A 23,264-nucleotide genomic window follows, 5' to 3' on the forward strand; every position below is an offset into this window, starting at 1 on the left:
GTTAAAACTCCTAACAGTAATTTCCAAGGAATTCCCTACCTTCAGAAAAAGAGAGGACCTATCATCAAAGAATCTCAGAATCATCAAGGACTATACAAATCATTTAACCAAGGGTCTCTCAACTGTGCCACTGTTCACGTCTGGGCGGCAGGGGTGCAGATGTGTAGGGTGTGGAGCAGTGTCTCTGGCCCTCCAGCCACTGGATGCCAGGAGCATCCTCTGGCTGTGACAACCAAAAATATCTCTAGACACAGTCACACGTTCCCCATGGACCTAATGCAATCACCAAGTGGATTGGTGATTATTCACTTTATTTTTGGGACTTCCCTGGTGGCTCAGATGGTAAAAGCATCTGCCTACAATGCGGGAGACCTGGGTTTGATCCCTGGGTTGGGAAGATCCCCTGGAGAAGGAAATAGCAGCCCACTCCAGTATTGTTGCCTGGAAAATCCCATGGGCAGGCTGCAGTCCATGGGGTCGCAAAGGGTCGGACACGACTGAGCAACTTCACTTTCACTTTATTTTTGAAAACCTCAAAAGACAGGAATTCACTATCACCCCAAAAAGTCTATTCTTTCCAAGAGCAGTTAGAAGTTTTATTCTTATTGGTATTAAATCTACCTTCTTAAAGCAAGTGGAAACATATAAAACCAGCCATTAGGTGTTTTTTTACCTGAGATATGAACTGAAGAGTAAAAAGTTAGCCTGTCACTAAGTTGTGTCTGACTCTTTGCAACCCCACAGACTGTAGCCCGCCAGGCTACTCTGTCATAGGATTCTCCAGGCAAGAATACTGGAGTAGGTTGCCATTTTCTTCTCTAGGGGACCTTCCTGACCCAGGGATAGAACCCGAGTCTCTTGCATTGCCACTGATCCCCACCAGGGAAGCCCAATTAGCAATTCTTAAGTAACTTTATGTGTATTTTAGGAGAAGTAAATGTTTATGACCTGCAAGTAAGTCACCTATGGTTTGCTCATCAAATATGTACTGTGTGTCTAGTATTGGGTTGGCAAAAAAATTCGTTCGGGTTTTCCCATACAATGTTACGTGCTAAGTAGGTGCTGATGATACAACAGGTACACAAAAAATGAAAATCTCTGTCCTTGTGAAGCTTATGTTCTAATAGTGTAAGACAGGATAAATAAGGAAAATACGTAGTATGTCAGAGGATAAAGTTAAGGAGAAATTTAAGCAGAGGAGGGAGATAGAGTTTTGGTGGTAGAAAGGGACTCCATTTTAGACAGTATAGCCATTCGGAGAAAAACTTTACAGGAGGTGAGGGAGCGAACCACGCAGGAACCAGGAAGAGGAAAAAGCTTCAAGTTCACGGGCCCCGAGGGAGAAGTATTCTGGGCTGTAGTTCAGGCTGGCGTGGCTGTAGTGGTGTGAGGGGCACGGATAGGTGGGCAGGACACACTGGGCTCTGGGGACTCTGGCTTTTATTCTGAGTGAGAAGGGAAGCAACTGGAGGCCTCTGAACAGAGGAATAATACAATCCCTCTATGCTTTAGTGTGATCACACTGGCAGCTGTGTTGAACACGTATTGAAGGGGACAAAGAAGGAAGCAGGCCATCAGTTAGGAGACTCTGAGGACAATCCTGGCAAGATTCAATGGTGGTTTGGGCTCAGGGTAGTACAAGTAGGGGAAAGGGGCTAACTGCTAGATACCATAAGAAGAAACAGGAAATAGGATTCGTTCATGGACTGGGGGTGGGATCAGAGAGAAAGAGGATGAATTCAAGACTCTTGGTAGGGCAACTAGAAGATGAGAGTTGCCACTTAAGAAAATGGGGAAGACTGCAGTCCTTTGAATTGACTTAAACAACATTAAAAATTTAATTCATTCAACATTTAATCAGCACTTTCTGTGTATCAGCCACTGCATTAAGGTACTAGATATGCAGAGATTTTTTTTTAAAGTAATTTCTGCCTTTAAGGAGGGTCTAAGCGACTTAGCAGCAGCAGCAGTAAAAGATAAAAGACAAATATGCAGACTACTGTTATCCAGTAGCGTAAGCACTTAGAGGTATACACTGAGTTGAAGCACAGAGGGTGGGCACCTAACCCAGAATAAACCTGGGGGTGGTGGGTATGAGAAACAGGGAAGGCTTCCTGAAGAGGAGGTGGCGTGAGTGGAGAATAAAAGGATGAACAGGAGTTAACGAGACAAAAAAGAGCAGTAAGACTGCTTCAGGCTGACAACAGCAGCTGGCGAGGAAGGAATCACGGCCTGGGAGGACAGGCACAGGAAGGCCAAGCTAGGGAGGGAAGCAGTACCACAGCAGATGTGGTACGGGGGACCCTTATCCTGCATGTGTACCAGGCAGGGAGTGTCTTCTTTGCTGAGGGCGCTGTGACATCATCCTATCAGCAGGCGGCAGGGACTGAAGGGTTTGAGGCTGGGCCTAACAATCTGATTCAGACCTCAGAACAGCAGTTCTCAACTGCTTCTCTGACAAGACGTGTAATAGATGATGTTCACAATCCACGCAGACCCGTGGGTTCTAACTGTACGTCAATTCCATTCTTTTCTCACACTCTCAAGAAAACAGTTCAGAATGTACTAATAAATGAATGAGAATGATACCAACACAGTGGGCTCTCTTTTAATCAGTTCCACATACTGGACTCACCAGATAAACCTGTGTTCCTCTTTCCCTTTACGGACATTCTGACGAGGCCACGGCACATTGGCTCCTGCGGCCTGGAGGCTACGCTCTAGTGTCCCCATGCTCTTTTACTTCCATCCCACGGGGGCCGAGGCTTACCAAGAGTGAATTATGCCTTTTCTCAAACCTGTTTATGTCGGTCATATCTGTTACAGTAGACAAAGCATTTATAGGCACAGGTTATTGTGGCTCAGCTGGTAAACAATCTGCCTGCAATGCAGGAGACCTGGGTTCAATCCCTGGGTTGGGAAGATCCCCTGGAGAAGGAAAAGGCTACCCACTCCAGTATTCTGGCCTGGAGAATTCCATGGACTGTACAGTCCATGGGGTCACAAAGAGTCAGACACGACTGAGCGACTTTCACTTTCATACCAGAAAAAAAGCACAAAACTCCCATCAATGAGTGGATATGCCTTGGCCATACAGAAAATTAGAGAAGTATATATTCATATATCTTAGGTTAAAATAAAATATTTAAGGCACATGGGCCATTTATGACATTCCATACTTCTACTGACTTTTTAAAAGCTAACCACCCTACCATACTGGGCTAGCTGTTTTAGGTGTGGGAGAATCTACTGTAACTGTAAATTGTGTAAGAGTCAGAAAGGAAATCAGCAGAGTACAGTGAGAGCATGTAGGGCTTCCCTGGTTGGCTCAGATGGTAAAGAATCCACCTGCAATGTGAGAGACCTGGGTTCGATCCCTGGACTGGGATCCCCTGGAGAAGGGAACAGCTACCCACTCCAGTATTCTGGCCTGGAGAATTCCATGGACTGTATGGTCCCTGGGGTTACAAAGAGTCGGACACAACTGAGCGACTCTCACTTCACGGCGAGAGAATGTAACAAGGGGTGGTGTATACCTCATGTATAACGGGAAGCCAGACACAGCAAACAAATAGCTCTGGACAAGCACAAGGGAGAAGATTTCATCCTATATTCCATAAAATAGTAGTTTCATGGAAAGTTACCTAAGTTAGTCCCTGACAGTGAGACATAACCTTTTCAATGTAAACATATATGGAAACTAATATAATCAAGGTATTACAAACATTTAGTCTCAGGAATAAAAGATCATACCAGACTTCCATTTGTTGCAGTTATATAAAAAAGAAGATCCCCTCTCTATAGGCTGGATTTATTCTGATTTTTTTTTTTTCAGTGAACAAATTTCAAACCTGAGTTCTTCAAATTATAAGTGTCTGAAAACTATTCTTCTAGAAAGGCTACCTGAGCAGAACTGTGCAAAGTGTGTTAGTGAGAAAGACTTGAGAAGCAAGGAGATCATAGCAGAGCAATGGTCCAGGTGAGGGATAGTAATACTTGATTTGGGGAAACAGTTATGGACATGGAGAAGAGGGCATGCGTTCAAGAGATCTTTAAGAGACAGACTGGTGGTTCATGAAGCCTGAGCAGACACAGAGGGAAAGAGAGCACTCTCTATGAAGACCTCCAGATTTCTGTCCTGAGCTACCTACTTATTCATTCATTTCCTCAGAGAAAGTGCATTACACTCTTTATTTGAAAGCTGGTCTGGCTGAGGTTGGGAGTCTGTGTATGCATGCTCAGTTGCCTTCAGTCGTGTCCAGTTCTTTGCAACCCTATAGACTGTAGCTCTTCAGGCTCCCCTGTCCGTGGGATTCTCAAGGCAAGAGAGTTGCCATGGAGAGGGTTGCCATGCCCTCCTCCAGGAGATCTTCCTCACCCAGGGATCCAAGTCAAGCCTCCAGCATAGGCAGGTGCATTCTTTAGCCACTGAGCCACCTGGGAAGCCCAGAGTTGGGGGTGAGGGTAGTCAAAAGGTAGAAAACTTCCAGTTATAAAATAAATAAGTCATGGGGATATAATGTACAAGGTGACTTTACTTAATAAAGTTGTATTGTATATTTAAAAGTTACTGAGAACAAACCTTAAAAGTTCTTACCACAAGAAAAGAAATAAATTTGTAAATATGTGTGATGATGAATGTTAACCAGATTTGTTGCAGTGTTAATTTCACAATATACACAAATACTGAATCATTATGTTGTAAACCTGAAATTAATATAATATTATATGTCAATTATATCTCAATTAAAAAAAATAAAGTTGGTACAAGGGAAAGTTTATTATCTAAAAATCAACTAAAGACTAGGTCGCGTGCTGCTCGCTGGGGTTGTCGCCTTAGAGATCTGCACGGGCTGGGCTTGCGAAAGGATCAACATGCCTAGATTTACTGCATCCTTCCCTGGACGAGGAAAAGAAAAAACATAAAAAGAAATGGCTGGTTCAAAGTCCAAATTCTTACTTCATGGATGTAAAATGTCCAGGTTGCTACAAGATTACCACGGTCTTCAGCCATGCTCAGACAGTAGTGCTTTGCGTAGGCTGTTCAACAGTGTTGTGCCAGCCAACAGGAGGAAAGGCCAGACTCACAGAAGGCTGTTCATTTAGAAGGAAGCAACACTAATGATCCACACAACTTCTTGAATTTGTGTTCTATCACAGAAAGCCTTATCAGTTCAGTAATTCCAGTTAATCTACCAAGATAATGTAATTACATTTAATTTTGTAAGGTATACAGCAACACTCTCCTATTTTGGTGTCAGTTTTTCAATAAAGTTTTGATTATGGGCAAAAAAAATAAATAAAAATAAAAATCAACTAAAGACTAAAATAAGACTACTAAGCATAAGAAAGGCTCAGAGACCAAATGAAAAGTAGCAGTGGTCTCATAAGGTGAAGAGGAAGAGCTGGGCCATGAATGCTCTTGGCCTGGCTACTGGTTTTCAGTCAGATCATTTGCATTTCAATTGGACATTTACATTATTCAGCTGTGCAGCTTCCAAATCTGTAATTTTTCAAAGAATATATCAAAAAATAAGTCCACAAAATACCAACACTAAATGGACAACATTTAAATAAATTAATTGAGATACAAACTAAATAGATAAGCACACACACAAAAGGAAATAGATCTACTCTTTTCCCATCTCTTTAATAAAACTCTGATTAACTCAACAAATACTTTATTTATTCAGCAAATATTTATTGAGCTCCTACTACGTTAGGAATTGTTCTTACTGAAAATTTAGCAAGGGAGGGGGAATATATGTATATATAGCAATATATATGTATATGAATATATATGTATATATAATAACTAAAGTGAAACTGAAAGTAGCTCAGTCGTGTCCAACCCTTTGCGACTCCACGGACTATATAGTTCATGGAATTCTCTAAGCCGGAACACTGGAGTGGGTAGCCTTTCCCTTCTCCAGGGGATCTTCCCAACCCAGGGATTGAACCCAGGTCTCCCGGGTTGTGGGTGGATTCTTTACCAGCTGAGCCACAAGGGAAGCCCATATAATAACTAAACACAGCTATATAACTGCAACATATATTATCTTACATATGTAATATATACCTCATACATATGAGGTATACATAAGATACTGCTCTATATCTTACAGTGTTCTATTCCACTAAGAAGAAACAGACAGTAACTAAATTTTCACAGTATCAGGTTAATGGCTTCCCAGCTCTTCTGAAACCTCAGGTGACAAGGATCCAAAGACTTCTAAAATCGGGCTCCTTAACTCTCCAACTTACTGCTCATGTTCCTATACTCACTTTACCCACTCACTAAATCGCTCACTGTTCTAAACAAGGTCCTATATTCTCTCAATTCCCTCCATCGGGAAACCACCACCACTTATCTCCAAGTGCTACTAATTCTGCCAAGGCACAGTGCAAGAGCCACTGCTTTCTATATGCAGATATCTCCCAGCCAAAAGGGACCCTCTTTCTCCTATGAACCCCAAAAGTATTAACGACTATGATGATACTGACTACACTGAGCTGTGCACTAAGATCTCTTTGTCACACCTGACTAAACGCTTTCACACTAAGAGTGGGCTTCATGGGTATGCAACCCTGTCTCGTGCTTGGTGTAAGGCTTCACTGTCAACCATCTTGGAGTGCTTAATCAATTGTGAACAGGAGTCCTGCATTTTCAGTTTACACTGGACCCTGGAAATTATGTAGCCAGTCCTGTTCATGTTAAACATCTCAGTCCAAAAAACAAAACAAACAAACAAAACCCCCAGAAAATAAGCAGGAAAGGTACTGTAATTTTCATTTTTAAAAAAAGAGATCTTAATGTCCATAAATTCCGGGTACAGGCTACTAAACAGGGATAACTGACCCTCTTCTCCTATTAAGAAGATGAAAACAAGCCAAGTTAGCTCAGAAATAAAATTTCCTGTATGTGGTCAGCTGAGCTTTACAAGGGTGCCAATGGGGTAATGGACAGTGTAGTCACATCAGCAAATGGTGTTAAGGAAACTGGACATTCACACACGTAAGAATCAAGTTGAATCCTTACTGACGCCACACACAGAAAGTAACTCTAAACGGATTAAAGACTTAAAACTATATAACTCCTAGATGAAAATTAGGAAAAAAGCTTTCATGGCATTAAACTTAGCAATGATTTCTGGGACATGACACCTAAAGCACAGGCAAAAAAGGGAAAACAAGCAAATGGCATAATATCCAACTCAAAAACTTTTGAGCATCAAATGACATAACCAACAGAGTGAAAGGCAACCCACAGAATGGGAGAAAATATGTGTAAATCATATATCTGATAAGGGGCTAGTATTCAGAATATATAAAGAATACTTATAGCTCAACAGCAAAAAATCAAGTAACTCAAAAAAAGGAGCAAAGATTTGAACAGACATTTCTCCAAAGATGCTCAGCTTCAGATGAAAAGATGCTCAACATCACTATCATCAGAAAACTGCATATCAAAACCACAGTGAACTATTATTTCGCTCTCATTATGATGGGAAAAAAAAAAAACGAAAATAACAAGTGTTGATGAGGATGTGGAGAAACTGGAACCAACTGCTGGCGGGATTATGAAACGGTGCAACCACTGTGGGAAACAGCACAGTAGTTCCTTTCAAAATTAAAAAAAGAATTGCCATATAATCCGGGAATCTCACTTCTTGGAACATATCCAGAAGAACTGAAAGCAGGGACTCAGAGAGATTCATACAACCCACGCTCACAGCAGCAACTATTCACAGTAATCAGGAGGTGGGAACAACCTCCGTGTCCATCAGTGGGTGAATGGATAAACAGAATGCGGTATATACATACAACAGAATACCATTCACCCTTATAAAACAAGGAAATCCTGTCACATCCTACAGCATCAATGAACCTTGAGTACACATTATTCCGAGTGAAATAAATCAGTCAAAAAAAGAGACAAATACTGTATGATTCCACTTACATGAGGCATTGAAAGTAGTCAAATTCATACAAACAGAAAGCAGAACTGGAGTTACCAGGGGCTGGGGGGAGGGTGGAAAGGGGAATTGCTGTTTAATGGGTATAGAGCTTCTTATTTTGGAGAAGGCAATGGCACCCCACTCCAGTACTCTTGCCTGGAAAACCCCATGGATGGAGGAGCCTGGAAGGCGGCAGTCCATGGGGTCTCTAAGAGTCGGACACGACTGAGTGACTTCACTTTCACTTTTCACTTTCATGCATTGGAGAAGGAAATGGCAACCCACTCCAGTGTTCTTGCCTGGAGAATCCCAGGGACGGGGGAGCCTGGTGGGCTGCCGTCTATGGGGTTGCACAGAGTCAGACACGACTGAAGTGACTTAAGCAGCAGCAGCTTCTTATTTGTAAGATGAAAATGTTATAGAGATCTGTCTCACAATAATGTGAATAAACCTACTACTGAAATATACACTTAAAAAATATTAAGATGGTAAATTTTATGTTATGCATTTTTACTATACACACACACAGACTCAAGTTAGAAAACTAATTACATTCTTTGTAGTATTACTGTGTGTTAAAATAACCTCATATAGGGTATATGAATACAATATAAACAATAAAATATAAAAACACCTTATATTCAGAAAACTTAAAGTTACCTGCAACAAATCCAACTACCAGATCTTTTCCAGTAGTAGAATGTTGACCTTTGACCCAGACTGCTTTGAGGCTATTAAAAGTGTAGAAATATACAAAATTGGAGCAGCAGAGACTGGAGATAACTGGAAACCACCCTCGATATGGTGCCAGGCTAGGAGAAGAACACAATAAGCAAAGTAAAGATGTGGGACAGAAGCCTCTAGAAAAGAAAGTCCTAGAAAAGGCTGATCATCATTCACATATTCTCAAAGTTCATTCCTGTATCAAAATAAACTCCAAACTGTACACATATCCTACCTTCTGAGGATGCCCAAGAAATCTTTTCTAGCATTAAAGATAACAGGAAACAACATACATTCAATGACTGATTTACTGATTCCTCCCCTTGATTTCCTTTAGAAATTACTATATAAAATTACAGACAATTTCCTCATGACTGTTAGTTAATATAGCATCACTCACTTTATTACAAGGCAAGAACATTTAAAATTAAGTAAATACAGAACAGAAGTGATGGGGGCATCCAAAAAAAGTGATCGGGACATAAGGGCACGGGAACCAGACTGCAGGGGCTCATACTGGCCACAGCTGGGACAATGTGACCACCAAAATAACTAAGGAATCGACTGGAAACCACGGCATTTCTGAGTCTCTATAATACTAAATTAAGTATTTCCTCATAGACTGCTTACAGGTGCAAGAGAGGAAAAATAAAATTATTCAGTGGTTAACTCAAATCTAAGAAATTGTAATTAACCAGTAAAGGGCAAGTGGACAATATGTGACTCTAGATGGGACATCCCAAGAAGGACACAATTTCACCTACATGTTATTCTGCCCAAGAATGCATAGATTCATGCTAATCATGAAGAAACTTGAGGCAAACTTAAAATGAGAAACATTTTATTTAAGGAAAAATAACGGGAGAAGGTCCACACTCTGAAAATGTCAGTCATAGGGGTAAGGGGCTTGATGTACGGTATATAACTTACTAACAAATAATTCTGAAAAAAACTTGAGTGCGTTGTGTGTCTGTGTAGTAAAGGAAGGAGGATGGGGCGGGCGGAGAGGGAAGGAGAAAGCATGAGCAGAAATGGAAAAAACAAATAGGAAAGAAAATGTCAACAACAGGTCAATCTGGGTAAACTACATACTGGTATTCTTTGTATTAACACTATTTTAGCTTTGCAGCTTTTTGTAAATTTGAAATTATTTCCAAATTAAAAGCTTTTTAAAAGGTACACAGGTCCGAATGTATCTGATAGGATGAATCAAACAGCTATCACCTCCTTCAACTTACTGTACATAAAACAAAGCATAGGTTTCATGTGAAGTCTCTGTGATCAAGAATTATAATGGCCAACCACAGACCTTCAAGGAAGTGAAAACAACTATGTAGTTAAAAGTCAGGCAATTACAAATTCACAACACAACGAGGCTATGAGAAATGGATAGAGAGTGAGCAGAGACACGACAGACGCCCAGGAATCTCCCAGTGAGCTGCTCCATTTGACAAAGATGAACGAGACGGTAGTACTCACAGGCCTTCTTCTTTAATGATCTCCAGGAGCACCATGTGTGTTGTTTTGGACTTTCTTTTCTCATCAACTACAAGATAAAAGAGTTTAAAGATAAATCCTTTGAGAATTGTTATCTTCAGCACCAACAAATTTCACTGAGAGGCCATTGACCTCGCCTGAGCAGTCTTTCAATCTCTGGGCTCCCTGGTTTGCCTCAGAATTCAATGATTCTCCTCTGTTCCCGTGGGCTAAATTCTCAACTGCTGATTCCCTGGGTTTTAACTGTTATCCATGAACCATAAAACATTTTAATTCAATACCTGATTTGTAAAGTAAAAGATGTAAAAGGAGAAATTTATTTTTTTATATTTCATAGGGCTCTTCTGTTGTTTTTTTTCCCAAAGTTATATATTCTCATTTTTATCTTAGTATCTTATAAACTAGAGAGAAAATAAATTACCATTTCCCTTTTAGAGAAGAGGTTACAGACACAACACTGTGAAGGACACATGTGGTTGGCAGCAGAGCCAGGATTAAAATTCAAGCTTTCAAAATGTTAGCCTTGGGCTCTGTTTCCTAATCTAAAAAAAAAAAAGGTCTTAAAAGGAGAACTCTACTTTTCTTGGCATTCTCAATGAAAACAAAACCTACTTTAATTTCAAATTTCCTACCCATATCTGAACATTTTGAGAATCTAAAAATGGGAAAATGAATGAATTACGTAAGAAAATTGGTACCTGCATAGCTCATGAGATGACAAACTAGGGAACACTGTACAAGGCACCTGACGATAACCATCAAGATTACAAATACTCACACTTTGATCCGACAACCCCACTTCCGGGGATTTAGCCCCCAGAATTTACAGAAACAGAATGACATGTGAACAAGTCTATTGCACAAAAGAGGAGAAATAATCAAAAGATCTCTAACAGTGCAGGGGTACACAGGTTACGCTGCAGCCGTGCCATGGACCACTCTACAACCGCAAGAATCAAGAAGCCCCCAGGAACCTGATTTGGAAGGCATCCCCAAAATGCAAGATATGGAATAGTGTGAAAAGTATGCTTTTTGAGTAAGAAAGAGAAAATTGAGAATATATATCATTTGCTTCTTAGTCCATAAAGACTCTCAGGGCTACTTGAGAGACTAAGAAAAGATATTATCTATAGCGAAGCGAAAAGGAGGCAGACTAGAGTGAGATTTTTTCCACTGTACTATCTATCTTTTTATGTATTTTAGGTTTCAAGTCATGTAAAAGTACTACCTGCCCAAAATCTCTAAAATTAATTAAACAGTAGTCATGAAGGGTTTTAACACAGCAATTAGTTTATTCAAAGCTAATCTTACTCTTATCTCTTAATGTAAGTTTGGGCATAGGCTTATAATTTCAAGTTGAAAAATACTGAGGAAAAAACAAGTAGAATTTATAAATATAAAGTGAAATGAGTGGGGGGCGCCTAGAACTCCATGCCTAGAAGAGCAATGATAATGATGTGTGGGTCCATGTTTCCTATTCTCTGTTCTCTTTCCAGAAAATCTACTCCTAGTGAAAAAAAAAAAAACAAAAAACCTCTACATTCTGCCTTTCAAAAGTCATACTGTTTATCAGAACAAACTGTAATGATTCAAAATGACTAATGCAAACCCACTCAGGTCTCTCAGATTAGAAAATGGCTGAGGCTATGACTCATTCACAAACACCTCTCTGTTAATTAGAAAATAGCAGTGATGACCAGTCTTTAAAGTCAGTGAAAATGCACAACAGCAGATACTAATGAAACAGAATATCCTTATGTTAATTTAGAATTTAGTAGAGAAATAAGTTTGCTTCCTGATGTCAAATGAACAGGAATGTGATGACAATAAGATACTCACCTTGAAGTCGAAGTCGAGCTGTATCCAAGGGAAAAAATACTGTCATTGCTGTCATGCTTCCCTGAAAAATTTGAAAAGCCTTTAGCCATTATGGTATCACAAAAATAATGAGCCACAACTTTTAAATGAACATAAGTTCGTTGCTATCAATGGGTCAAATCAAATTTTCAGAGAATGAATATACAGATTATTTTAATCTACTGGGATCATTATTGTTCAAACTTCTGTTAGTTACATACTTGAACAGATAGAAGAAATCTCTTTCTGATATTGAAAAAGAAAATGTAGTGGGTCCCTCGAGATGACAAATTTAGGGATTTACAACCTTGGACACATGTCAAAGACAGCAGGTAAATGGATTTTTAACCTTTTATTGGTCAGTTACTGCTCCTATGCTCTCCTCTGATAACCCAAGAAACCAAAAAATCTCGTAATCAGATACGTATTTCTATACTCTCTCCTTAATAATACATTCACCACAAAGTAAAAGAGGGTTAAGGATCATATTGTTCTTTAAAACAGCTCTGTCTGCTTGGTTTTAACGGAGAAGGCAATGGCACCCCACTCCAGTACTCTTGCCTGGAAAATCCCATGGATGGAGAAATCTGGTGGGCTGCAGTCCATGGGGTCGATAAGAGTCAGACACGACTGAGCGGCTTCACTTTCACTTTTCACTTTCATGCATTGGAGAAGGAAATGGCAACCCACTCCAGTGTTCTTGCCTGGAGAATCCCAGGGACGGGGGAGCCTGGTGGGCTGCCGTCTATGGGGTTGCACAGAGTCGGACATGACTGAAGCGACTTAGCAGCACCAGCAGCTTGGTTGTAAATAAAAGAGGGGAAATATCTTTGCTAAAACTTCTATAAATAATTCATCCAAGAGAATCCAATGACAAAAATTATCAGTGGGGAAAAATAAGAAGCCAACAACCAGTCTTTTCATTCATAAAGCCCCAAGACAGACAAAAACTAGAAGCATACAGTTAGGGATAAAATCATATGCATGAAATCCCCAGGTGGGTTTATGGTTATCAACCTAGATGCAGACCCCTCTGGTGTACATTCTTGGGCATAAGATCAAGTTGTAGGCTATTGATCTAATAACGGTAACACAAAATATTTTTATCATGACAACAATGCGAAACTAAGTCAACTTTAAAGATAAGAACAAAAATGTGCTAAGTTTCTTATCTATTTATAGATGAGCCTGTCTGACAAGGGAGAACACTGTGTTGTCCTGTTAGTTACTCTTAGAAACTCAGATTAAATGTTATTACCCCCAGCCATCAGGTCCTCTGTGTTCCCACAGCACTTGTTTATGAGCATTCAGGCTGCAGTGAAATCTCACTCTTCCACTCGATTGTGAGAACATCTATTTATCTCTGAATATCATTGATTCTTAAACGTTTATTAAATTCAGTCTACTTTCAGCTATCTCTGATGCTGGGAGGGATTGGGGGCAGAAGGAGAAGGGGACGACACAGGATTAGATGGCTGGATGGCATCACCGACTCGATGGACATGAGTTTGGGTGAACTCCGGGAGTTGGTGATGGACAGGGAGGCCTGGCGTGCTGCAGTTCATGGGGTTGCAAAGAGTCGGACACGACTGAGCGACTGAACTGAACTCAGCTATTTATGCTATGCTGATGGCTCCCACATCAAATGATCTTTCCTAATAAGAACTAGATAATATTTAATGGTTTAAGTAACTCTGGATCTGTAAAGGTGTACAGTCTACAAACCTATTCTCCTGGCATCTCTGCTCACCTTACAGGCAATTTCCAAGAAAAATGGGGGCTGGAAAGCTGGTGAACACGTATCAAGGTTAGTTTACTTCCTATCATGCTGCAATAGTTCATCTATGCAGGCTATTGCGTAGACAGGGCAGCTCCAGACAGAAAAGTCCTGCCTGGAAACTACTTCCTCAAACAATTGGATCACCTCCATCCTTCTTCCCTGTCAGCTTTAAGTAGACACCTGAGGTTTTCTAACTTAGAAGACCCTGCCCTGTGTGTGTGCTAAGTTGCTTCAGTCATGTCCAACTCTTTGCAATCCTATGGACTGTACCCCACCAGGCTCCTCTGTCCATGGGCTTCTCCAGGCAAGAATACTGAAGTGGGTTGCCATGGCCTCCTCCAATCTTGAAATCTTAAAGTACGTCTTGTACCAAGATAAAGAGAACAGTCAGTCCAAAGAGCTCAAAGGTCTACTACCTCCTCAAGGACTAGCATAAAAAACTCAGATCTATAAAATTAAAAAACACTTAAAAATATAATAGTACTGGAAAGACTGGATCCAGATGGTAAACTGAAAACCCATCACTGCCTCCTCTGCATTCCAATCACTAATACTGAGACAGAAGATTTAGAACATTAATATAAAAGTGCTTTGTAGAAAAACAAAAAGGAATCTAATTGGTGGATTAGAAATTAAAAGGATAACAGAGTAAGGCTGTTTTGAAAGAAGAAACCACAAACCAAAATGCACAGAAGGTAGATAGAGTAGGCAGAATCATAGCCCCCTGAAAGATTCTAACCCCCAGTTACCTGTGAACATGTTACATTACATGGCAAGTCACTTTGCCAATCAGCTGATCTTAAAACAGAGAGATTATTCTGGATTATCTGAGTGGGCCCAACAAAAGTCTTTAAAAGTAGAAGAGTAGGTGGGAGTGAGGCAAGAGGACTCAGCCCATTATTGCTGGCTTTAAGATGCACAAAGGATGCTTGCTTTGGCAGCACATATACTAAAATTGGAATTATACAGAGATTAGCATGGCCCCTGCGCAGGGATGGCACACAAATTTGTGAAGCATTCCATATTTTTTTTTTTTTTAAGATGGACAAAGGGGCCACTAGCCAAGAAATGTGGGCAGCGTCTAGAAGCCAAAAAAAGCAAAGAAATGGATTTTCTCCTCTGGCCTCCAGAAAGGAACACATTGACGTTTTAATTTTAGCTCGTGGGCTGTGTATCTGATTTCTGACCTGCTTGTTTTACACCATTCGACCTGGTAGCCTGTGATTAATAACAAAAGTACAGCTGTATCCAGCTACAAATAAACTTAACATCTATGAGAAAGTATATTGCAAATGATAAAGGTAAATTGAGAACATAGCTATTCAGTACTTTGGGGACTTGCTGTATTTGTCTTCTCACCAAGCAAACACACAGATGACTGTTTTCATAATTCTATACATGAAAGTCTTATGTTAAGCTACAGTCTTATGACTTTTTCAGAAATTTGAATTAAATTCCGCTCTTCATAAATACTCAGTGTTGTTTTTTTCTCTAGGACTGTCTTCTCACTCACATAAAATGAGACACCACAAAATACTGAGACAGTGACTACACCAGGTGCCAGAGAGGCATATACATCAATCTATTATCTGAGTCCCACAGAATTCCAACCTTCCGAGTGGGAGTTCTATTGTTGACAACAATTACAATTTAAAAGACTCTCTTTCCCAGAAACAACCTTCTTCTAACTCACCAAAACCAAACATTCTGAGTCACAATCTACCATCCCCTTCTGGCATTTAACCATTTGGTGCTGGGAAAACAATTTCTACACCACACTGGCACCTGGAGGTGGAAAAGTCCTTACAGGTCACCTGGCACTGCAGACCCTTTCCCTGCACACCAAGGAGCCTGGCCAGGGTTGAGAAGTTGTTGTTTAGTTGCTAAGTCATGTCCGACTCTTTTGCGACTCCATGGACTGTAGACGGCCAGGCTCCTCCGTCCATGGGATTCTCCAGGCAAAAATCCTGAAGCAGGTTGCCATTTCCTTCTCCAGGGGATCTTCCTGACACAGGGATTGAACCCGTCTCCTGCACTGTGGGCAGATGCTTTACCACTGAGCCACAACGGGGATCAGAGCATCACTGAGAAGTCTGCTGAAAGCCAGTGGGGCAGAGGCAGCCAGAACCCAGGTCTCTTGAACTCCAGGTTCTACTGTTCACGGTTCTACCTCAGTTCTCAATCTTTTTTTCAATCAAGACATAAGCAACTTTGCATTTTTCTCTTCTACTTGTAAAAGTGTACACGTATACACAATACTAACACACACACACAATTGGGAAATTCTTAACAGGGATTATATAGGGAGAAGGCTTAACAACTCCCTTGGGATGTATCTCTGTATAATTATTATTTTTAAACAATAAGCATATGTTGGCTTTAGTTTTGAAATGAGAAGGAAATTAAAAAAAAAAAAAAAAAAGACACCAGAATACAAGAGAATAAGACAGTGTAGAGATTCTCAAAGCAATGGGCTGGGGATCCTTGAAAGTCCCCTAACCCTTTCCAGGGGTCTGCAGGATCAAAGCTGTTTTCATAAACTACAACTGCATAATTCCATTTTTTTGCCTTTTTTTAATTCTCATCTTCTCACAGTGTGTAGTGAAGCTTTCCAGAGGCTCTGTGATGTATAATATTGTAACAGACTGAATGCAGAAGCAGATAAAAGGATCCAGTTATCTTCTATTAAGTATTAGAGAGATTTGCAAAAATACAAAACAATGCCACTCTTACTAATGGGGGAAAAATACAGTTTTTAAAAATGCTATGTATGTTAACATGTAACAGGCTTAATATTTTTAGCAGATAAGTATCTTTATGATTTCCCAGCTTTAATTTCTAGAACAATAAATATTGAAAATTATTACCAAATAAGTAAAACCTCTTCAGAGTCTGCAATAATTCTTAAGAGTATAAAGAAATTATGAGACCAGATAGTCTTGAGAACTTCTGTTATAAACATGCCATTAAATATGAAAAATAGTACATTATTAATAAACTTAATTATTGAACATATCACTTCTAATATCCTTTTCAGCTGATGATATACCCGTGTTATGTAAGAAATTGAAAACATCACAAACTTTTGGGTTGGACACAACCTTTCCACAAAACTCTATAAAAGGCAAATAATTCTAGAAAAAATAAATATAGCCTATAATTAATACCTTAGGGGAATCATTTATCAGAGGCTTGGGTTTGGTTGTTTTTTTTTTTTTTTTTTTTTTAAAGTAACAGAGACACTAGATGAGAAAAACATCTAATAGAATTCTGAAAGGAAAACCAAGTCAAGTCTGGAAGTGACCTGAACATCCTGGAAATTCAAAGGCTATTATCCTCAGAATACAGAGAGCATGACTAAGAAGGGAACAAAAGTCTGGGGTTAAGCAGACGTCAAGTCAAAGGCTTCTGCTGAGTATATTAAGGACTATTCTTGTGACCGACTGGACAGATGTGGGGAGAGGAAGTGGAATTTCAAGGACAACCCCCGGGTTTCTGGCTTAAAAAAAACCAAAACAGTGAGAGTGTAGTCATGAACTAAGATGGTAAATACTGCAGGAGGAGCAACTTCGGGAAAAGCATATTGAGCTTGGCTTTTGCATTAAAAGTAAATGAAGTCACTCAGTCGTATCTGACTCTTTGTGACCCCATGGACTGTAGCCTGCCAGGCTTCTCCGTCCATGGAATTTTCCTGGCAAGAATACTGCAGTGGGTTGCCATTTCCTTCTCCAAGGGATCTTCCCAACACAGGAATCGATGACAAGTTTCATGCCCTACAGGTAGATTCTTTACCATCTCAGCCACCAAGGAAGCCCAATCTTTCAGACCCAGGAATCGAACCAGGGTCTCCTCATTGCAGGCGCCTTTACCAGCTGAGCTACCATGGAAGCCTGACTTTTAAGTGCCTCAAAGACTTCTATATGAAGATATCCAGCAGGCAGCCAGATCCATCTGGAGTTCCTGAGACTCTGAGACAGAAATGTAGATTTGGAACTTACTGGAATAGAGCATCTTTCTTCACCTTTAAGACAATAATGATTGTACCATGGCTTGACAGATTTTTGTTAGGGGTGGGTGAAATCATTATTTTACCAATATGCAATCATATACTGTTTTATTTTCGTAATCAAATTTCCATTCTCAACAAATAACTGAAAACATACCACATGGAAGAACATTTTGTGTTTCTATTTTCTATTTTACTGATTCTTCTCTTTATTACCTCCCTTTTCCTTTGTGAACTTATATCCTTATCTAACATCTTGAGATGGATGCTCAGCTCATTGGTTTTAGGTCTTTCTTCTTTTCCAAACTTGATTTTAAAAGTTACTCCTTTCCATCTAGGTATTTTCGCTGTACCTGACAGCTTTCCTTTTCAACTCTGGTTTTTTCAGATATTCACAAAGTTGTACAACATTCACCACTAGCTAACGCCAGAACATTTTTAATCACCTTAAAAGAAAACCCATTCCCAGTAGCAGTCACTCTTTTTTTTTTTTTAAGCAGTCACTCTTCATTTTCTCTTCCTCTCGCACGCTGGCTACCACTAACCTATTTTCTGTCTCTCTTTTGCCTATTCTATACATTTCATGTAAATGGAACCAAATAACAAATGATTTTCTGACTGGCTTCTTTTGAGGTTCCTCCATGTTATAGAATCAGAACTTCATTCTCTATTGTGGTAGAAAAAAATTCTATTATATGGATAAATCACCTTCTGCTTATCTTTTCATCAGTTGGTAATTTGGGTTATTTCCACTTTTTGGCTTTATGAATAATGCTGCTATGAACATTTGTATACAAAGTTTTACATGGATATGTCTTCAATTCTCTAGCAGTGGAATTGCTGGGTCATATGGTAATTATGTTTGACATTTTGAGGAACTAACAGTTTTCCACAGTGACAATACAATTTTATATTCCCAACAACAAAACATGAGGTTTCAAGTTTCTCCATACCCTTGCAACACTTGTCATTATCTGTGCTTTTAATTATAGCCATCCTGCTGCTGCTGCTGCTGCTACTAAGTCACTTAGCCATGTCCGACTCTGTGCGACCCCATAGACAGCAGCCCACCAGGCTTCCCCGTCCCTGGGATTCTCCAGGCAAGAACACTGGAGTGGGTTGTCATTTCCTTCTCCGATGCATGAAAGTGAAAAGTGAAAGTGAAGTTGCTCAGTCGTGTCTGACTCTTAGCGACCCCATGGACTGCAGCCCACCAGGCTTGTCCGTCCATGGGATTTTCCAGGCAAGAGTACTGGAGTGGGTTGTATAGCCATCCTAGTGGATGTGAAATAGTATCTCATTGTGGTTTTGATTTGCATCTCTCTGATAACTTGCATTTCATGTATTTATTGGCTACTAGTATATCTTCACAAAAGAAATGTCTATTCAAATCCTTTGTGCATTTTTTTGAAGTTATTAATTTTTACTTATCGACTATGGTAGGTCTTTGTTGCTGCATAAGGGCTTTCTCTAGTGATGAGTCTGGGCTTCTCATTGGGGTGGCTTCTCTTGCTGCAGAGCAAGGACTCTAAGCACACAGGCTTAGTTGCTCCTCAGTTTGTGGGATCTTCCCGGGCCAGGGATCGAACCCGTGTCCCCTTCATTACAAGGCGTATTCTTTTTTTTTTTACAAGGCGTATTCTTAACCACTGGACCACCAGGGAAGTCCCACTTGTGCATTTTTAAATTAGGCTATTTGCCTTTCTATTAATGAGCTGCAAACATTCTTTACATATTCTGGAGGCTAGGCACTTTATCAGATATAGCAAATCAGACTTGCAAATATGTTCTCCATTCTGTTGTTTTTTCTTTCTTAATAGTATTTGAAGCACAGTCTTAATTTAGATCAAGTCCAAATTATGTTTATTACTTGTGCTTTTGGTGTTATATCTAAGAAACCACTGCCTAATCCAAGGTCATGAAGATTTATGTCAATGTCTTCATCTAACAGTTCTGTAGTTTGAGTTCTTACATTTATGTCTGAGGATCATTTTGTGTTAATTTTTGTGTGGCGTGAAGCAGGGGTCCAGCTTCATTCTGTTGCATGTGGATGTGCCACTGTCCCTGCATAACTTATTAGAGAGACTGTTCTTTCCCCATTGATGTTCCTTGGTGTCCTTGCCAAAAGTCAACTAAACACAAATTTGGAGGTTTATTTTTTTGGATTCTCAGTGCTGCTCTGTTGATCTGCCTGTCTATCCTTATGCCAATACCAGTCTCTTGATTACTGTAGCTCTGTACTAAGTTTGAAATTAGGATTCTAAGAGTCCTCCAAATTTTTCTTCCCCAAGATTATTTTGGCTACTCTGGATCCCTTGAGTTTTCATATAAACTTTAGGATCATCTTGTCAATTTCTGCAAAAAAGCAAATTGGAATTTTGATATGGAGTATGCCAAATCTGGCAGATCCTCTTAGGAAGCACTGCCACCTTAAGAATAATGTTTTCCAACCCACTTATTCAGAGGATGTCTTCCCACTTAGGGATTTTTTTCAATGACTTGTTTTTAGCGTAGCTACAAGTTTTAGCATGCGCCACCAGAGCTATCAGTTGTTTGTGGTCATGTATGGATGTGAGAGTTGGACTGTGAAGAAGGCTGAGCGCCGAAGAATTGATGCTTTTGAACTGTGGTGTTGGAGAAGACTCTTGAGAGTCCCTTGGACTGCAAGGAGATCCAACCAGTCCATTCTGAAGGAGATCAGCCCTGGGATTTCTTTGGAAGGAATGATGCTAAAGCCGAAACTCCAGTACTCTGGCCCCCTCATGCGAAGAGTTGACTCAGTGGAAAAGACTCTGATGCTGGGAGGGATTGGGGGCAAGAGGAGAAGGGGACGACAGAGGATGAGATGGCTGGATGGCATCACCAACTCGATGGACATGAGTCTCAGTGAACTCCGGGAATTGGTGATGGACAGGGAGGCCTGGCATGCTGCAATTCATGGGGTCGCAGAGTCCAACATGACTGAGCGACTGATCTGATCTGATCTGATCTGCACTGAGTAATTTTAGGCAGTCTTTTTTGTGCGTGTATGGTTGCACCTCACAGCTTGTGGGATCTCAGTTCCTCAACCAGGGATTGAGCCTATTCCCTCCGCAGTGAAAGCACAGAGTCCTAACCACTGGACCACCAGAAATTCCCTATCACTCAGTTTTAAATGCTTTTTTATTTCCATTTGATTTCTTCTTTAACCCACAGATCATTCAATAATGTGTTTAATTCCCAAACATATATGTTCACATTTTGAATCTATTACCCCTAAGCATCCACCACCTCTCTTCTATGTTCCTTGGATATTTAACAAGTGAACTAGAAATTCATTCTTAACTTAATTCCCCTGCTCCAAAAAATTTACAAAATTTTATACAGTAAAAAATACCAAGCAAAAGTAAATCAGAGCAAACATAAAATAACTACCACTGTATCCCAAATATGAAAATGAGGACAATGACAAAATCAGGGAGGAAAAAACCCAGAATCTGAAGTTAGGCTCTTGGTACACAAGTATCTGATTAAAAGACATACCAGAGGCATTATAAGGGGCCATCCACACAGCCTCAAGAGTTTCAACCAGAAAGACCAGAGCACAAATACTAATACTGCTTTAGCAAAGTAACAATACATCTGATTTAAAATAATAAGGCCTTGAATCACTTTGAGTGGTGGCTAGGAAAATAGAGAAGGAATGTCTGCCAGGAGAACTATAGAAGATTCAATAGTATCTGCTTATTTATTGGATGTGGATCGCAAGAGAGATGGGAGAGGCAGAGAAATGAAGATACCACTGACAGAAATAGGTAAATGAAAAGAGGAAAACAGAAATAGAAAATAGAAAATTGACAGGAAATAGAAAATGAAAATGATATAGTTTTAAGAATTAGTAGTTCAGTCTTGGGCACAGTGAATTTCAGATGATGAAAAATTAAATACCCTCTCACTTGAGTTCGAGCAGTATTATATATTCCAGGTACAAAATTCTACCACAGTAAATCCACTACATACGAACGAGCTCTGTTCCAAGGGTGAGTTCTTAAGTCCAATTTGTTCATTAATTCAACAAAGTTAGCCTAGGCACCCAACTAACACCATCGGCTCTATAGTACCGTTCTGTAATAGGTTTATAATACTGGTCACGCAAATATACATAAAAACACAAAAAATAAAGAAAACACTTTTAACCTTATAGTACAGGACCTTGAAAAGGACAGCAGGACAGTAGGACGGCTGGCATGCAGGGTCTGGCACTGAGTGAACAAGCAAAGAGTTACTGGCTAGGGGAGGGAGGGGTGGGAGACGCAGAGCTGAAGGATTGTCAGCAACAGGAGACGGAGGGCAAGCTGCCATTTCACTCACACCTGACTGTGATGGAACGCGTATCTGCATCTCTGAAAGCTCTCAAGTTGAAGATTCATATGAAGGGGACTTATTATATATCCCAGTCACTGACGGGGGAGCCTGGTGGGCTGCCGTCTATGGAGTCGCACAGAGGCGGACACGACTGAAGCGACTTGGCAGCGGCAGCAGCAGCTGCAGCACTGTATGGTATCTAGTTGTTAATGAGTTTATCTTCCTTATTAAGACTATGGACAGGAACTTTTAACTAATTAATTAATGACTAAACAGAAAACAAAACCTTTAGGCAGTTGGCAACACCATACTGCAGATAGGAGACAAATCACAGCCAGAGATAAAAATGGCAAGCAGAGTCATACAGATCGCTTTTTGCCTAAGTTCTTGGGCATTTCTGGTTCTCTCTATTGTGAACGATCCCATCGTCAGCACCTGGATTCCTTAATAATGTATCAATATCTACGTTTCAGGTTATATGTCCAAAACAGATAGTTTATTCATTTTCTGGGCTATGTCTCTCCTGTAAAAGGTCAATAAATATCCAGTCTACCTTTTAATTTGAATGACACAAACACACATGGAGTTGAAGTGAGGTACTTAACACCACAAAGTCAGAAGGAAACAGTGGGGTGAGCCTGGTCAAGGCTTGGCTTCCTAAGCATGTACAATCTTCTGGAAATACCAAGACAGGGGCACATATAAACACAGAAGCAGAGTATCGTGCCCTTTCAGCACAAACAATGATGTTTGGGTTGGCCGACCAACCAAATTCAACCATTTCCAAAATGCTAATTCTCTCCTGAAGGATGAAAAACAATCCCCCGACCCCCTCAATGCAATGCTAGTTCCAAAGCAAATTTCCAGGACTCCGGAAATAGTGGTTGAGTCAGAGCAGCACCCCTGAAACCAGTGTACAGCATCTTCTAATACAGTACACGGCATTACTGGACAGAAGGATTATTTTAAAAAGAAAAACAACTAAAATACACTGTCAGTGGTAGATCTCGAGCTAAGGAAATTCCAAAGATGAAAGCCACTTGTGGCTTTCATATTAAAAAATGTTCTTCACCTAACCAGAGTTAATATAAGTCTTTCC

The 23,264-nt window shown here is 40.2% G+C and overlaps 1 protein-coding gene, 1 non-coding gene and 1 pseudogene across 4 annotated transcripts in view; 2 read left to right on the forward strand and 1 right to left on the reverse strand.

The window, feature by feature from the left end:
* SLC25A17 (solute carrier family 25 member 17) overlaps window positions 1-23,264 on the reverse strand; it is a 48,047-nt gene that overhangs the window by 16,969 nt on the left and 7,814 nt on the right. For both annotated transcript variants that reach the window (XM_086402996.1, XM_086402995.1), the window contains exons 2-4: window positions 12,018-12,078; window positions 10,161-10,227; window positions 8,619-8,770 (exon numbers count right to left, since the gene is read on the reverse strand). In XM_086402996.1, the coding sequence (XP_086259122.1) occupies window positions 8,619-8,770; window positions 10,161-10,227; window positions 12,018-12,078 (280 nt within the window). The remainder of the gene's footprint in view (window positions 1-8,618; window positions 8,771-10,160; window positions 10,228-12,017; window positions 12,079-23,264) is intronic.
* Window positions 3,827-5,312, forward strand: LOC147373128 (small ribosomal subunit protein eS27-like pseudogene; annotated as a pseudogene). The gene has a single exon (XR_015164537.1). The product of XR_015164537.1 is annotated as a small ribosomal subunit protein eS27-like pseudogene (transcript).
* LOC147373129 (U6 spliceosomal RNA) lies at window positions 14,741-14,844 on the forward strand. Its single transcript, XR_015165008.1, has one exon. It is a non-coding gene; the product is annotated as a U6 spliceosomal RNA (small nuclear RNA).

This window comes from Bos grunniens, chromosome 5, assembly GCF_055505025.1.
Source record: "Bos grunniens cultivar Pamir isolate PY7600 chromosome 5, Bosgru_T2T1.0, whole genome shotgun sequence".
NCBI classification, from domain to species: domain Eukaryota; kingdom Metazoa; phylum Chordata; class Mammalia; order Artiodactyla; family Bovidae; genus Bos; species Bos grunniens.